We start from the raw sequence: 16791 nt of genomic DNA, 5'->3' as shown, positions 1-16791 counted from the left end.
GGATTGAGATGAAGAACTTCTTCATTCAAAGAGCAGTAAAGCTTTAGAATTTTCTCCCCCAGAGGGATGTGGAGGCTCAGATGTTGAGTTAATTCAAGATAGCAATTGATAAATTTCTCTACCAATGAGCATTAAAGAATATGGGGATAGTGTGCCATTGTGGTATTGCCATAGATGATCAGCCGTGATTAAGAACAATGGAACAGACTTGGGGCTGAATGGAAACTCCTGCTCCTGCTCCTGCTCCTGCTCCTGTGCTGGAACCAAGTGACTACTTTGTAGTAAATAATGTTGTCTCTTTTCTGCACAACCTTCAGGGATTTAATGCCTCTGTGTCTCAGTGTCTAGTGTTGAGATAATGTACATTTTCAGCATGATTTCGTTACTTCACAATTACATGTTATCACAAATGTGACTTTAAGCAGATGTTGGCAGTCTTTCGCTTATCAATGAAGACAAAAAAAGCACTGAACAAGTGTGAACAATTGTGTTTGGAATGTTGGCTCATCTTGCATAAGTAGCAGAACCACTCAGTCAGGGATTGGTTTATATTTCCATACTCATCTCCACTCATTAGATGAGTGTAATCCCTAATGTATATGTCGTGGCTAGCTGTGACCTAATGAATTGCTAGTACTTGCAGCACAGTGTTGTCACCAGATCTGTTTAAATGTATAGGACGCCAATGCCTGTCAGAAAACCATGCACATCGGTTTATTTAAACTCTCTGCTTTACGATTGTGATTTAATGTATTTTTGCATCACTGAGTTGTGGCTCCTTTGTTGTGAAGCAAAGTGATTGTACAACCAAAGATCGTTTTCTGATCTTTGTGACGTTGTATCCCATCACTTGGATGTCAGGCAGCAACAAGTAAAACTTGCGGTAAGCGAGGATTGGAATAATTCCTAAGTGAATGTGTTAGATAATGTGGGTCCCCCTGCACACATGCAAAACATTTAAGATTTACCATTTGAGAGCAAAACTCTACACACGTACTAGCATGTCTTTCTTTCGCAGCCAAGACTTTTAAATTAGGTGTTGCCAGCTGCAAACCACTGAGTGCAGCAGTTGGCCTCAAACCAGTAGTGAATGTAAGCACAGCTTTAATTCATCACCTCAAATTACTGGCATCAGTGACAGTCCTGTAACCAGCAGTACTTCACCCTGGTTTTATATAACTGAAAATCATCTATCGAGGCACAGCCCATCTGGAAGAGTAACAATCTGTAATTGCACTGTGGGGTACTTTCACAATTCAAGGGTCCATGACCAGAATTATACACACCCATCATCATTGCATTTAAGTGAAATCTTAATCACAGCATGCCTTAAAAATTTTCTAGTCCTAGAAAATAAACTGGAGATCTTCCATGATGTTTTGTCACAGAAAAGTGTTGAAAAATGTTAAGGAATTTCAGACATGGTATTGATATGAGTGCTTCTGCCCTTTAGTAGATGAATTTACTTAAGTGTGGGAGAAAATATTTAGAATTTTATGCTAGATTGCTGAATCATCGAGGAAAGTCTAAAACTAAAAAGCAAGTGCTGTAAATCTGAAATAAAGACAATGTTAGAAGCAGTCAGATCAAGCAACGTTTATAGAATCTAGATTGTTTTATCTTTTAGGTGTGGGCCCAAGCTGGAATTGTTTTGATCGGTGAGCATGGGAGCCTCTAAATTCTTTTTTTGTGTAGCGTGCAGTTGAGCTGTTTAAGTTTGTGGACCCTTTTTAAATTACTGTGTATGATCAGAGTAACTTAGAGGGATTGACTTGTGTGCAGCATGTAAGAGGTAATTCTGGATGCAGCTTAAAGGATATCTGTCAGCAACCCTTTCTTTTCCCAAGTTTAAATTTCATTGAAATGTAGTTCTTGGAAACCAGCATTGTGTCTTTCTATGCATCTGAACCTATATGCTGTCTTTTTATTCACTCGTGGGATGTGGGCATCACTGGTAAAAGTCAGCATTTATTGCATATTTTAATTGCCCTTGAGGATGTGGTGGTGAACCGCGTTCTTGGACTGTTGCATTCCAGGGAGTTAGGGAGTTCACGAGAACACAGAATTAGGAGCAGTCGTGGACCATTTGGGCTCTCATGCCTGCTTCATCATTCAGTTATATCTTTTGTGGCCTTAATTTCCTTTCCTATCAGCACCCCACAACCCTTGACTCCCTTTTTGATCAACAATCTAACTCTGCCTTGAATATATTTAATGACAATCTCTCAATTACTGTCTTGGAAAGTGTATTCAAAGGACTAACAGCCCTGCTGAGACCAAAAAAAACCTCGCCTTCCTGGTCTCACATGGGAGATTCCTCAACTTTAAATGGTGTCTCCTAGTTCTAAACTATCTCACAAAGAGGAAGCACCCTCTTAGCTTCCCTCTAGGCAGCTCCCTTCACGGTCTTGCATGTTTTGAAAGAAGTTTAGGACTTTGATTCAGCGAAATCTTAAAGTGATTTCTCATTGTATTTTCTCACAGTATTTTCTTGCATTCACAACCAACAGATTTCTTGGATTTTTTAAATTCATGAATATGTACAGGGTCCAATTATCTTTGGCCGTAACCACTTGATTAGGTTTTACCAGCCGCCTCTCATTGCAGTAAGAGAAAAAGAGAATCAAAATTGTCTTGTTCACGTTGGAATACAAAATAAAAACATTGGACTGGGTAGTGAGCCCACATCACTTGAGTAATGTAGCTTTTCTGTTGAAATTATTTTGAAATTGGACAATCAACATCTGTTCTAGTCAGCACTAGGATACAGTCTCCCTGTTTGTGTTAGTGGTTCCATTTCATCAAACACTAGAAATATTTTTGTATCCTGTTGAACTCTGCTCTGTAATTCATGTACATCCCTGCAGCATGCTGCGAAGTACTAACAGCTACAGGCCCTTTCCCTGCAGATCAGTGTTAAAGTTTCATCCTTGACTGTGATCAGAGCTTTTATGTTTTTGACATTTCATTTTCAAAGGGGGGTTAGTGCGATTTCTGTGACACTGATTGATTGTGTCGGTTGCATGGCAACATTTATGGTCGTGCATTGATTTGCTGAATTTGAGTTAAATACTTTGGTCGTTCATCATGTAAATCTCATACTCTTATTTAACCCTAGAAATTTTTCTCTTCATTTGTTTTGTTTCCTGGACCACATACTAACTGTGGATAGCTGATTGCTGGGGCCCTGCCATTGCCACTGTGCGTCAGTCTCAAGGACATTCTAGAGAGTGATTTGACGAAATCATGGTCTCTTCATTTTCCTTCCCATCTCCTCTTCCAAATTGTGCAAGTACCACATCCCACAACTCACTATACCACAATGCTGATTGCTGTTATTATTTTAGAATTTTCATGTATTTTGCATGTTAACCTTGTGCCACTCCCATGCTTGACCAAGAAGCCAAGTAGCTACTTGTTTCTTGTGTTCCCCGTGTAATTCTTTAGCTATTCTGTGGTGATGAGTTTGAGTAGTGCTCTTGGATTCTGCCAACTTCCCTCTGGAAAAGTACAGTTTTTGCTTGGTAACTCTGCACATCATTCTGACCAAGACTGATGCCAAACCTCTAAAAACACTGTGATTTGGACAGCGTCTTAGCTATGGTACAACCTGCTTTTATAAATTTTGTATGTGACTGATTTATGAGCTTACTATTTACTTCTCTGGAATTATGACAAATCTTCTCAATGGAATGCTATAATGTAAGCTAAAAAGCAAGAGCAGGTTGAAACTGGAATGATTTCAATCTGCTCTGTAAAATCTTGATGGAGGATATAGGAGAATATTGACACTACAACTTTTGAATGTTCTATTCTTTACTGTCAACTTATTTTGTTCTTTTGTGACTTTGCTTTTGTTCAAAATAATTCTAAATTCAGACCTCTGTCTCCACTAAAAGCTGTTAGAATCGCCTCCCTGTGGCAAATGATGGTTTAATGAAAATCACAAGTGCATTGTTACTGAAGTGAATAGCTCTAAATGTAAAGGTGTTAATGTCATTGATGCTTCTACCACTACACACTGTTAACTGATCAATACTTGAGGGTAGATTTTCAATCAGCATTTGATATGCACTGAGAAGAAATGCATAATCTGTTTCTAAACCTCTGCACTAAGATTATGTTACAGCTTTTAACTCACTCCCTAGGATTCTGAATATATTGCATTGTTGAATTTGTTTTTAAAGTGCTGTCACAGCAATACTGGGAACTGTTCTGCATTGTCTATAATCTGCAGAGGACTGTGGCAACCCTTTGTGAGTATTCACAATGCTGTATTGCGAAGTCTACACAGAATTTGATATGTACCTTTATAAGCAGACTTATCTTTATTTGTTTTGGGTCTTCAGTAATTTTCATTTATTCCTATTGCATTAGTTTTCTCTGGAAAAATAATCATTTTTGTACATCATTTTCTTAAAATAAGTTTCTGAAGGGGTTGCTTTTTGCCATGTATAAAATCTATAAACTGAATGTATTGCCTGGATGAATGCTGCAGAATTTTCAAAATAAAATGTACCAAACTGATGTAATATAATCGTTGAGTCCCCTGCCCTGTTTATGATTTATAGCTTAAATAAATCCTCAATATGAAGAGTTATACAGATTAGGAAGGTTATAAGAAGTGACAGAAGGGACACCCAAGGGTGTTGAGACTAAATGCTGCTGCTTTTATTGCTGTTCAGTGACTTTGGAAGGTATGTGGACAGTGGCTAAAACTCTCATGGGATTTCACTGTCCTATTCCTATAGTTCGATATCTGATCACCGGTAGCTGTCTTTCACAGCAGAATGGACAGTTAAAAGAGCTAGCTACTATTTATAATACAGGTAAAAATGAGTGAAGGTCTGTACTTTAAACATTTTGGAAGTGTGGATAATTTTTATGTTCTTGAGATTAATATCTCCACATTGAATATTCTTGGTTAGGATAGAACTATACTGCCTGATCCTATCGCTTTGATACTTTAATATTAGGTTGAAGACACGAGTACTCAATGATGGCTTGAATTCATTTACCATGACTCCAAGCAGAGGCACCTGGAACTGAGAATTGGCAGCTTTCCCACTAATGGCCAAGGCTAGGTAAGAACGGACAGTTCAATCTACATAACCAAAATATTCATCTTCACTACCGCCTCCTGAGGTATACAGAAGTAAGTCGGTGAATGATAAGATGGCCATTTTTTTTTTCTTTTTTGCTGAGACATGCTTTCCTGAAAAGCAATTTGAGTTCTCCTTTAGCTTTTTAAAAATAGCTTAAATCACTTCAGACAATTTACGTTTTGAAATGTTACTGTTATCATGTAAAGACTTGCAACAGCTGATACATCTTTAGAAATATCCCAAAGGGTGAGTCTGTTTGTTTTCCTTTTGGTGGTGCGGCATGAATTCTTGTTGTACAAGGATAATGGAGAATTTGAATGATTTTCTTCAATTGAACATTGGCATCTTTAATATCCACCTGGGTAGAAAGGCAAGATCTTGACTTAACATCGTTTCCAAGTGATGGCACCAGTGAATTGTGAGCTCTTGAGACTATGTGCTCAAATATTGGACTGGGACTGTGTATGCCTTTTGATTTATAAGCTCCTGAAAAGGATACCTTGTTTAATAAATGTGCTGTATGTTCTGAAGATAAAATCCAACTTGTAAATGGTCAGTTCTAACGTTATCATGGGTGTAGATGTCAAATTTGGACTCTAGAATATTGGTGTACAAGTAGGTTCCAAGTAACTGAGAAGTTCCATTCCAAAAAAATTCTTACCAAAACAATTGGTGCATCTCCATTTTGTTCAAGTTTGCTTTGTGCAACATTTCTTACGATGGTAGGTACTATTGCTTAAATATGCAAATGGCATTAAAAACAAAATATTTGTTTTAAGCATTCCAACCACAAGAACTGTCTTTGAAACACAAAGGCATGTTTGATCTGCAAATTAGCTTTTATTTTAAGACGATGCATTTATAAATTATTTTATCAAGCAGCATAGAACTTGCATTTAAGTAACAACTTTTAGGCTGTCCCAACACAATTGAACTTCATGTTTCATAAAGTGCTGCTGGAGTTTCTTTAGCAATACTCTTCAAAATGGTCACTTGAGAGATGAGATAATAAAGACATGGTAGTTAGTTGTTGCTCAGATAGTGTTTTACAAGGCTCTGGGTTGTGGGAGAAATGAGTACTTGTAAAATTTTGATGCCCTGTGAATGGAATAGTTAGTGAGGACTGGAAATGTGACATCAAACGTTAAATATCAAATGAATGTTTGAAGTTGGAAAATAGCTCTACATTTTACTGAATGGTGTATGAACAATGAAAAATTGAATGATAGACAAGATTGTGTGCATTTTTTTAAATGAAAGTAAATTGAAGTACTCATGCAAAATAATTGAATTTTGAAACACCTGTTCTCTTTTTTTTAACCAATCTCAGTTGGGGGAAGCGTTCAGCAGAGGAGAGGGAGTGAATGGAAAAGTCAGTTCAGCAATGACTCAGATGAAGCATGCAGGAGACTTTTGAGGTTACTAAAGGGAAACTGGTCTCTGGAGTTTGAGGGCCACTGCATCGCTTAATGGCTTGTTACAGAACAATATTGGCAGAAGACCGGGTGTAGATTGTTTGTTTGTTCGCCTTTCTATGAGAGATACAATCTTTGTATAAAAGCTTATTAGGTATTGAGCTTAAAATTTGTTCTTCCCACCAGAATTTTCAAACTGGAAAAATTAATTACGTTATAAATTGCAGAAAAATTAATAACTTCATAAGCTGAACAAAGTGGAGCTCATGCAGAAAATTTGGTGCTTAGTAGTTTGACAGTTAATGCTATGTATTGACACAATTTTTACGTTGGATTGGAGCTCCACAGTTCACCTGTATATATTAATTTGTTCAATGCAGAGATCAGCTGGTCTGCTGAAGCCATGGGGAGCTGCTGGAGCTGTCTGGATAAAGACACGATCACAGACAACCACCCAACCAAATTCAAGGTAGCTGTTTATTTCCCACAATCCAAAACAATTAGAACATTTTGCTGTACTTAGTTGAAGCCTCGTTAGCTGACAAAAAAGTTTTTGTAAAACCTGGATCAGTTCTTAATTTTCCTATTTGCAGTAAGTAATAGCAACCTAAATTTACAGAATACTGGAAAGCACAAATTCTTTGTTTAATGGGCCACTCGAGCACAAATCCTGAAGTTTTTGGCATAGATTTCAAATAGTGGGTACTGACCTGACTTGCTGCACCAATTTGGTATTTATGCATTAGTTGAGGAAATTGAATTTCATGTTCCTGTAGATTTGCAATCTATGAATTAGCAAGTAGAATAATAGAATTGAATTGCTTGAGCATGGAGTAACATTACCATGCATATGAACAAGAAGCTGTGGTTTGGACACCTGACATAATGACCTCAAATGGCTGCAACTTCGGACATTTGGATGTCCATAATTAAATGTGAAAATGTAGAAGCTGCTGCTAGTGATTTGCTTGTTTCTCCTCAGGATGTGATGTTAGGAATGTAGGAACAAGAGCAGACCATTCAGACCCTTGAGGCTGCTCTGCCATTCAGAAAGATCATGGCTGATCAGTGGTTTAACTCCATATGCCTACCTTTGGCCCATATCCCTTAATAAATTTGCTTAACAAAAACGATCTCGGATTTAAAATTAACAACTGGTCCATTGCCATTTTTGGAAGAGATTTCCAAATATCTACAACCCTTTGTCTGTAAGAGTGCTTCCTAACATCTGTCCTGAATAGTCTGACCCTAATTCTCAGACTATGCCCCCTAGTTCTAGAATTGCCAACGAGTGGGAATAGGTCATTTTTATCTACCCTGTCCTTCCTGTTATTTTCCTGAAGACTTCAATCTGGAGAAAATAGGCCTGTTCAAGTCCCTGCAGATGGAAATATAGAATTCACTGACAGTGACTTGGATATCCACTTATTATGCTGTTAGTCCTGCTGTGAAAATCCTTGACTAAGTTGTGCCTTGTTGAATGAGGCTTCACTGGTCATTAAGCAGCTTTGAGTCATAACTACCACTGATTCACCTCTCTGAATCTGAAAAGTTTAATTTTATTCAAAGAGTCAAAAATCTCCATTATGGTGATGTCCATCTATTTTTAAAGTTTAACGGTATTTCAGTTTGTGTCCTAATTTTTATTTCACTGTCTTAAAAATTGCAGGAGCAACAATGTTTTTATTCTTCCTGATTTGCTGTCTGTCAGTTTTTGATGTTGCCGCTGTTGCTGGATATAAAAGACTTTCTCTATATACCAAAGGTCACCCATTGATCCAGAATTAAATAAATCTTGGGAAAGATGAAACCAGTCATTAGATTTTATGGTCTCTTCCTTTTGGGATTGAGTTCTCTTTTTCCTGCCGACTGCGAACTCAAGGGCAATGTTTGTCATTTGGAATAATATCCCACACTGCTTTGCATTTAGGAATTCAGAAAAAGATGAGCAGGGAAGTTAGGAGCTGTCTCGAAGTGTGGTGAAAATTTGTTTTGAGACTTTCAGGGAGTTTTAGGTACATAAATCCAGAGTGTGCCAGTAAGATGGATGAAGTGCTGCTAATGGTCAAGCTGTATGATTAGAAGGTGCTAGAACGGACATAGGACTGTGGTATTTTCGTGGAGAGGCGCAAAGCCATAGACTAAATGTAAAGACAAACCATATTTTTAAATTGTTGTACGATGGATTAGGAAACCAGTGGAGCTCAACAAGGGCAGCAAACATTTATGCAGGAGCAGAAATGACAGTGGAATAATGAAAGAGTTGGATTTTGTAAAGACTGGAGCTTGGGAGTCTTGCAAAGGAGATGTTTGAAATATTTAATATGGGGGCAACAAAAGATTTGTGTTTGTACCTTTTTGTTTCCTTTTGTACCCTGAGGACATTCCAAAATCTATCATTTCCATTGAAACTGAAGAACTTCTCTGCTCTTAACAAACCTGGTTAAATTTCTCTGACAAGCAGATAGTATCTTGGTTTAGCTTTCCAGAGAGATGCTACTTGTTATTATGAACCTCTTGATGTGTGCACCTAACTGTGAATTGCAGATTGTGTTCAAGTTTAAAGTGGTTTTTTTTTAAAATTGTGAGGCAAGAGTACAGAGCTAAATTGTTGCTTCCATTACTGATTGATTGAGCTGCATTTTGGATGTCAACATGAAGAAAATTCCTGCACTTTGTAGTCTGGAAACTTATCTTGTAATTGAGGAAGACATCAAGGTAGTGCATTGTTGCATTTTACTTGAACAAAGATGTTGGGTTCCTGGGTGACGCTGCACAGTTTGAGAGTTTGTGGAAAGGCTTTGGTTTTCAATTTGTTTAGCTATGACCATTTTGAACTCCTGTGCAGCTTGATGCTGGGCAAGCATTTGAATGCCTTCTTCTGACACAGAACATGGGAACAATGGAAGTCGTGCAAAGGTAAATATAGTTATTGTAAATATACAGTTGTAGAAAAGGTAGATAATAACATCACCATAATTTACTGTGTGTCTTGAAAATGACACTGTTCCACAGGTGACAAACGTAGATGATGATGGTAATGAGCTGGGTTCTGGAATCATGGAACTGACCAACTCTGAGCTAATTTTGCACACCAGAAAACGAGATGCTGTGAGATGGCCATATCTCTGTCTGCGGCGTTATGGGTATGACTCCAACCTCTTCTCATTTGAGAGTGGGAGAAGATGTCAGACTGGGCAAGGTTAGTTTTTGAATTGTCAATGGAACAATCCATTAGTATTACAGAAGCTCTTTGTTCTTTTTGAATGTACTAAACAGATCTTAAAAAACACACTTTTGGAAGGGCAGAACGCTATTGTAAACCTTCAGTTAAAATCAGAGTCCAATATAGCAAAATTTGAATTAGACTTATTTCAGTCTGTTGGGTTACTGGTCTTCAGTATAACCAAATATGGGAATTCAAGGTTTCACTTCCCTTGTTTAAAGAAAATTCTAGAGAAATGAATGTTTTGGGTCATTGGTGAACAATATGCAATCTACTCTATCTAAACTCACTTCAGTCTAGTGCAGGATCCAAATTTCTTCCTCAGTAGGCTTTGACTTCCAAAAGGAGTTTAACATCTTTCAACAATTCGGAGAGAAAAATTAACAGTAAAAAACAGCAAGTGAAGATAGCTGATTGGGTCTACCTAACCAACTCCGTCCAGTAAATGATGAAGTCTTGCACCCCACAGTTAGCCAAGTTGTTTCCTCAGTGGCAAAAGAAAAGTGAGTTGGTGGTGTGTGTTGCATGGGGGGGGTTGGGTGGGAGAAAAACTCTTGGTTAGTCCAAGAGAAGTTGAGACTTTTCTCTGATTGCTCAAACAAAGTCCAGGAGATGATGATTGTTCACATTTATATGCAATTTCAACTTGCTAATTAAATGGATACGTTCAGGAAACCTGGATGGGAATAGGTGGGAGAAAGGAACAGAAGATGAAGTTGGGTAGGAGGCGGTAAGAGTAGAGTGTTATTATCGATTTAGGCTACACAGCCAAAAGATGAGTTGTGCTTCTGTTGAGAGCCATCATGGATGCAATAGACTGAATAGCCTCCTCACATGTTGTAACTACTGTGTTGTGTACGTGCCCTGAGTTCAAGACAATGTTTATAAGAACACATTGTTACATTGTGGAAAGACACCTACGTATTTGAGCTGTTTGTTTGTTTAGTCAAAGATATTAAAACAGATTTCTCTCCAACAGAATTTGATTTTGAAAGCCCAATAATATTTTAAATGAATGGCTTCTGTGCACCACCTACTGCTTGCTACAAGTAACTGCTGGAAAACTTGAAGTCCTGATTTAGGTTGCAGCAGGAAAATGCAAGACAACCATACTGGCTGTACAAAGAATTGTTGGCTGGTTTTGTTAGAGTAGTACTTAACGGCGGTGTTTGTATACAGCTATTTTCAATCCTTTTTTTGCTGGTTATGGGTAACTGAGTTTTACAGTGCATGAAATTGGAATAACTTGACAAAAAACACTGGCTGATTGCAGGTGGTGAACCCAGCAAATAGTCCTGGATGCCATGGAGAAAAACCTCAAAACGATATTCCGTTTTTCTTTTGAATGTGCCTTTATGCAGTAACTGACTGTTACTTTCTTGGCAGGTATTTTTGCCTTCAAGTGTGCACGTGCTGAGGAGATCTTTAACCTTCTCCAGGAGATCATGCAGTGTAACAGTATTAATGTAGTTGAGGAGCCCATGATGATATCAAGAAACACTCATCCAACAGAACTTGATCTACCAAGGACACCTCAGACGCCAACCAGTGAGTGATTTGAGGAAAGTGCTTACTTGGTTGCTAGATTTGAAAGAAAAAAATGTTATTGGATTAGTTGTCGTGGATAAATATATTATATTCCCTATGATAACCCTAATGTTATGTTACCTTTGTTATAACAAACTCCAACAACAAATTGCATTGATGCATTACTCTTAATGAATAACAAATGTCCCCAGGTGCTTTAGCAGTTGCCTTCGTACTGTGAGTACAAACCCAAAGAAGAGTTATTGGGAGGGGTGATAAGGTGAGGTTTTACTCAAGAGGCTGATTTTTCAGGAGGGCTTTAAGGGAGGAGAAAGACATTGAGCAGTGGAGGATTAAGTGAACAAAATTTGGAACTTGAGGCCTAAATGGCTAAAGGCATGTTTACTGGTGATGAGGTAAAGGAATGGAGAAAAAGACCAAGTCAGAAGGGTGTTGAAAAAGTTGAATTTTATGGAGGATGGAAATTGAGGATGTTGAATGAGCGTTATGACAAGACTGAAGCAACAGCAGCACCACCTTTTAATTATGTAGTGACTTTCTTATAATAAAAGTTCCCAGGATGCTTCATAAGAGCACTTTTATAATGTGAGATGTAACATTAGCCACATAAGAAACTGGGATAGATAGTCAAAGCTTGGTCAAAGAGGGAGGGTTTAAGGAGGAACGAGGCAGAGTCTCATGAAGAAATTCCAGAACCTAGAGCAGAGTCAGCCATCAATTGTGGAGAAATTAAAATCCGATTCTAAAAAGACCAGAATTAATGGAGCACATGTTAGTGTTGTAGGGCTGAGGGAAATTAAACAACGATGGTTGAGCATAAACTAAACATATAGGTAGAAACTGATCCTGTGTCTGGATGACTTTGCAAAGAGCCACATTGTCGACAGGAAGAAGAGAAGCCCAGGAGTATAGATGCTCTGTTATAATGGTGGGGATATAGAAATTAAAAAAACAATTTTTGTTGGTTCTTTAGCTATAGTTATGATGTTAAGCATGTAACCAAGCATAAGTCTCATAGACCTCGATAAAAGAAGACATTTGGATGAGAACGGTGAGGTTAACTGTCTGGAAGGCTGCAGATGGAAAAAAAAAAGCGATTAAAGGCACTAATTTGTGTGTGGCTGTCATTTGCGATACCTTGTCGCGAAATTTTTTTTGTGCTCATGACGGATTACAAACTTGTTGAGAGCGATATCACAGGGATCTGTGCAAAAGATGTATAGTGAATTAGGAGGTATGCAATATTTAAGAATTTGGGAAATTAGAAGTGAGGCTATTAGTTTGTATCAACAAAGTAGAGCAGAGTAACAACTTCAGTTTTTACATATCAGGGAGGGTAGCTCCAGTATACAAGGAGAGGGAATTTGTTTGCAGTTTCAGCCGGTGTGAGGGCTGGGAAGGGATGTTGGTAGTCAGCAGTTTAGTGAGAACAGATCAAAGGATTAGGAAGCATATTCTGTGAGTTATGAATTTAACGGGGCCTGAAGGGACGATGAGAGGGAAATTGAAGAAAATCACAAGTTCAGGCTTATGGTAGCGAGAGGGGTCCAGAAGGAGATGTAGCTTAGTTCACAATGGGAACATGAGAGGGCAAATAGCATAAGCAACTGATGACAAAGTCCACAAACTTGTTGCAGTCATTGGACTTGAAGCTGGAAGGGTAGGGAAGAGATGATGTGTTTATGGTGAAATTTGGTGTTAGCGAAAATAACCTGGCAGTTATCTTTGCAATGCAGCTGTAGTGAATGGTTTAGCAGAGGAAACTAAGGCCCACTTGTCTCAATGTGTTTTGGTAACTGGCTAAACTGTTTTATGCACTAGATATAGATTAAAGTGCCAGTCCCTTATGGGAACAGTGGTGGGAACCATACCAGTTGGGGTGAGTGAGACTAAGTCTTTTGCGCACAAGGACGTCATGGATGGATTGAGGGAGTAATCAAGCAAATGAACAAGTACAGAAACATTGTGGTCAGTGGAATAACAAAAGCTTGACTTAAGTTTGTAAGTAACTTCAGTTGTTTACAAGGATGAATGTAAAAGGAAGAAGTGGCAGAAAAGGAGTGTAAGCATAGAGATTCCGTCTTTAGCTGTCTGTAGCATACACACAATTTAATTCTATAGCTTTTGTTTCTCTGTAGAAAACTGATTTGTGTTTATCATATTTCATATATATCTGTTGAATTGATGCTTGTGTAACTCTGTGTAATCTGAAAATGACCTTCCTGTTGAATTTCTTGGAAAGGTCCAATGGCCTTTCCGTGAATGTGAAATGGTTGACGGTAAACGAATAAATATGGAACTGAAAATGGTAATTTGTAATAGTTTGTTAATGTGAATGTGCAATTTAACTTGCTAAAGTAAAGCTGAGTGGAAATAATTCTTTCAGCTCCTGGATTTGCTATGCCAGGACTTTCAAATGGATTCCCTTGTTATCCACAAATGGGTGATGGCTCCTCTCACCCATCAACTAGGCATCCCTCTATAGGAAGCACACGTCTCTCCTCAGTGGGCGAAGATTCTACACATCCTTTAATCGTAGGTGGTGATGATCAGGTACGTGCACATCTAATTATGACCATCTTAATTCATATATTGAAAGTTCCACTATGTACAAGGTGCTAATTCGACTTCACCTGGAGTATTGTGTACAGTTTTGGGTGCCATACTTCGGGAAAGATGTGAAAGCAATGGACCAAGTGCAGAAGAGATTTACAAGAATGGTTGCAGGCATGAGAAACTTTGCTATTAAGAGAAGTTAGGACTGACTTCCTTGGCGAAGCGATCAGAATTTAGCACTTAATTCTACTGCAGCAGTAACTTCTGGAGCAGCGTAGTACTAAACCTGTTAAAGTTCTCATGCTGACATTTTCTTAATTTAAATTGAAATTGCTACATTCTGGCAATTATTTTAACCCCAGGATACTGCACATAATTCATAGAAATAATAAAGTGGTTAGCATTACAAGTAATATTTTTCTGAGCCATTGTCTTGTCATCAGAATAGATTTTATATAAAATTAACAAAATTGCTTAGCATTAAAATTCTGAAATATTATTTGATTCAGAAACATAATTTCAATGTTAAACTATCTGCTTTATCAGTGAGTATTTAATTTAATTTAATTTTAGAAGTGTTAAGAAATATGACAGTTTTTTTTGTTGGAAAGATTAAATACTAAGCTATCCTTTATGGTACTAACCTAACCAAATTGTACACGATAGAAATCAATAGAATTATTTTACTATTTCATTACACTGCTCAAACTGAATTCACAGCATAATAATTGATTTTTAGGACATGAGGCAGACGATTGATTCTGGGACATTATTGATTTTTTAAAAATTGGTTAAACTTGAGGAATATCATAATCTATTGTTAATAGATAATACTATAGATATGTGGGCTGAGAATCTTTTCAGTTGAACTAATACAATCGGTCTCAGAAGTAATATTTGGAAATTTCAAATGATTTTATTCACACCATTAATTGTAAACCGGTTTGATCTATGTTCACTTCTGATTAAATTTTTGGTAATGCTTACAAATACTTAGCACCTATAATAGTGTTCAGCAATGTTTTGTGGTCCCTCTTCCAACAGATTCATACATATGTGAATACATCCAATGTTGATGAGGAGCGGAAGAAAAGACCTTCTGTTCATGGTCTGACAGAGGCACGGTCATCTGTCTCTGAAATGATGCGAAGCCATGCAAATCACTGCCCTGCAACAGAGGACAGAGCTCCTCAAGTTCTCCTGCAGCCGGGGGAGGTCAAGTTTGTGCTAGGACCAACACCAGTTCAGAAACGAATAATGGAGCGTGAAAGAATAGAGAGACAGAAAGATCACGCAGAACATGGTGGCAGTGGCTTGAGTTTTATGGACCGAGATAATGTCCACGATGGTGATGAGCACAGCATGGCATGTGGGTCCAACAGTAAGATGACTTATGAGAATATCAATGGTTTACTTGTGTCTGCTAGCACAGGGTTACGACGAGGACGGCTCAAGGTGGGTGGTGATGGCCAGAACCTTAACAACTGTGCACCTAGGAAGACAGCCATGCTGAACTATGAAAATCTGCCCTCTTTACCTCCTGTGTGGGAAAGCCAGACACAAAGGCGGGAGGAAGAGGACTGGAGTGACCCTGGAACCCCTCCACAAAATGGATACCACAATAATCTTGACCCACTGCGGAATTATGTCAATACTGAGAATGTAACTATTCAACCTGGTTTACATAAAGTAGACTTTACCCGGAGGCGGGATTGCACCCCGAACGTCTTCAGCTTTGACTTTAAGCGTCCGTGCCCCGAACAAAGACAGTTAAATTACATCCAAGTGGATCTGGAGGGTGGGAGTGACTCTGATAACCCCCAGACTCCCAAAATGCCCAGCACTCCTGTTCCGCCAACTCCGACACGTAGGACTGAGTTTTACGCTGTGATAGACATTAAAAAGACAGCTGCTATGTCCAGTTTGCAAAAAGCACTACCAAGGGATGATGGGACATCAAGGAAGACGAGGCACAACAGTACAGATCTGCCGTTGTAAGCCTTAGCAAATTTTGTTCTTTGGATATTAGTATTTACAGCTTCCTGTTCAAGTTGGGATACTAGTCCATTGTTAGAGTTGTTGCTGTACAGCAAGTTGACATGCTTCCTGCATGATTCTGAGCAAGTATTGTACAATGAGTTGCAGTATAGCTGAACCTTTTTGATCACCTATGCCAAATTTCTGATAAGAACACTCTGGTGGAAACTCATGTTGATTTTTACCTTTAATGCCCCCACAGTCTCCCCTGCCCAGGTCAGCTGATTCACAAAAGTAAAGGATAGCAACTGGCTGCTTTCTGTCCTTTTTCTTAAAACAACGGAAAATGAAATATGGAATAAAACACTATATATTGGAAATGCCCAATGGGATACCAAGCTACTGTAAAGAGAAAAGTAGGGTTGCAGAGTTTCAGCACAGTCATGTAGACCTCCCAAACAGATAACACTGATCCATGTCCAATAGATCTATTGGAGCAGAGCGTAATAAAATAATGAAGATACAAGTCTGTAGAAATGTTAGTGCCAAGCAAGTGATTGGTGTTACAATATGTGGCATTTAAAAGAAATGCTACATTTTACCAAGAACCCGCTATTTCTATGGTTTCCTTGGTCAAGGTTTCAACTTTTGGGCAGGGACCCCAATGTACAGCCGTGGAACCGTACCCTTGCAGGTTTCCGGTGTGGAGGGTCCTTTCTTGAGTTGGTGGTTACTCTGTGTTGATTTGCATTCTCAGTGTTCATTTCCACTTCTTAGGCTTAGTAATAAGCAATGGGATGGATTTATCCATTGAGCTATGAGATGAACCCAAAGTTATTTATTTAATTGTTATAATCAGACAGATGTTCAGAAGAGGTTTTGTCTTGAAAACTGTATGATTATTTCTTGTTGGGTCGTTTTGGAATTTAAAATGTCAGTATTTTTGAAGTTGTTAAATAATTGC

At 38.3% G+C, this 16791-nt stretch overlaps 1 protein-coding gene across 7 annotated transcripts in view; it reads left to right on the top strand.

Annotated features, from left to right (window-relative positions):
* Positions 1 to 16791, top strand: part of LOC109913611 (fibroblast growth factor receptor substrate 2-like) — a 123643-nt gene that overhangs the window by 84961 nt on the left and 21891 nt on the right. For 4 of the 7 annotated variants that reach the window (XR_007264727.1, XM_048611912.1, XM_048611913.1 and 1 more), the window contains 6 exons: positions 4977 to 5084; positions 6901 to 6989; positions 9536 to 9722; positions 11133 to 11294; positions 13681 to 13847; positions 14895 to 15844. Coding sequence is in view for 6 of the 7 variants with exons in the window: in XM_048611912.1 (XP_048467869.1) it covers positions 6924 to 6989; positions 9536 to 9722; positions 11133 to 11294; positions 13681 to 13847; positions 14895 to 15844 (1532 nt within the window). In the remaining variant the exon portion in view is untranslated. Of the gene's footprint in view, positions 1 to 4748; positions 4830 to 4976; positions 5085 to 6898; positions 6990 to 9368; positions 9440 to 9535; positions 9723 to 11132; positions 11295 to 13680; positions 13848 to 14894; positions 15849 to 16791 lie in introns of those variants that run through there. The other 3 variants (XM_048611914.1, XM_020513149.2, XM_048611915.1) reach the window with 3 other exon arrangements.

The sequence above is a fragment of the Rhincodon typus genome, chromosome 25 (assembly GCF_021869965.1).
Source record: "Rhincodon typus isolate 14 chromosome 25, sRhiTyp1.1, whole genome shotgun sequence".
Lineage (NCBI taxonomy): Eukaryota > Metazoa > Chordata > Chondrichthyes > Orectolobiformes > Rhincodontidae > Rhincodon > Rhincodon typus.
This window is presented reverse-complemented; position numbering and strand designations above follow the sequence as displayed.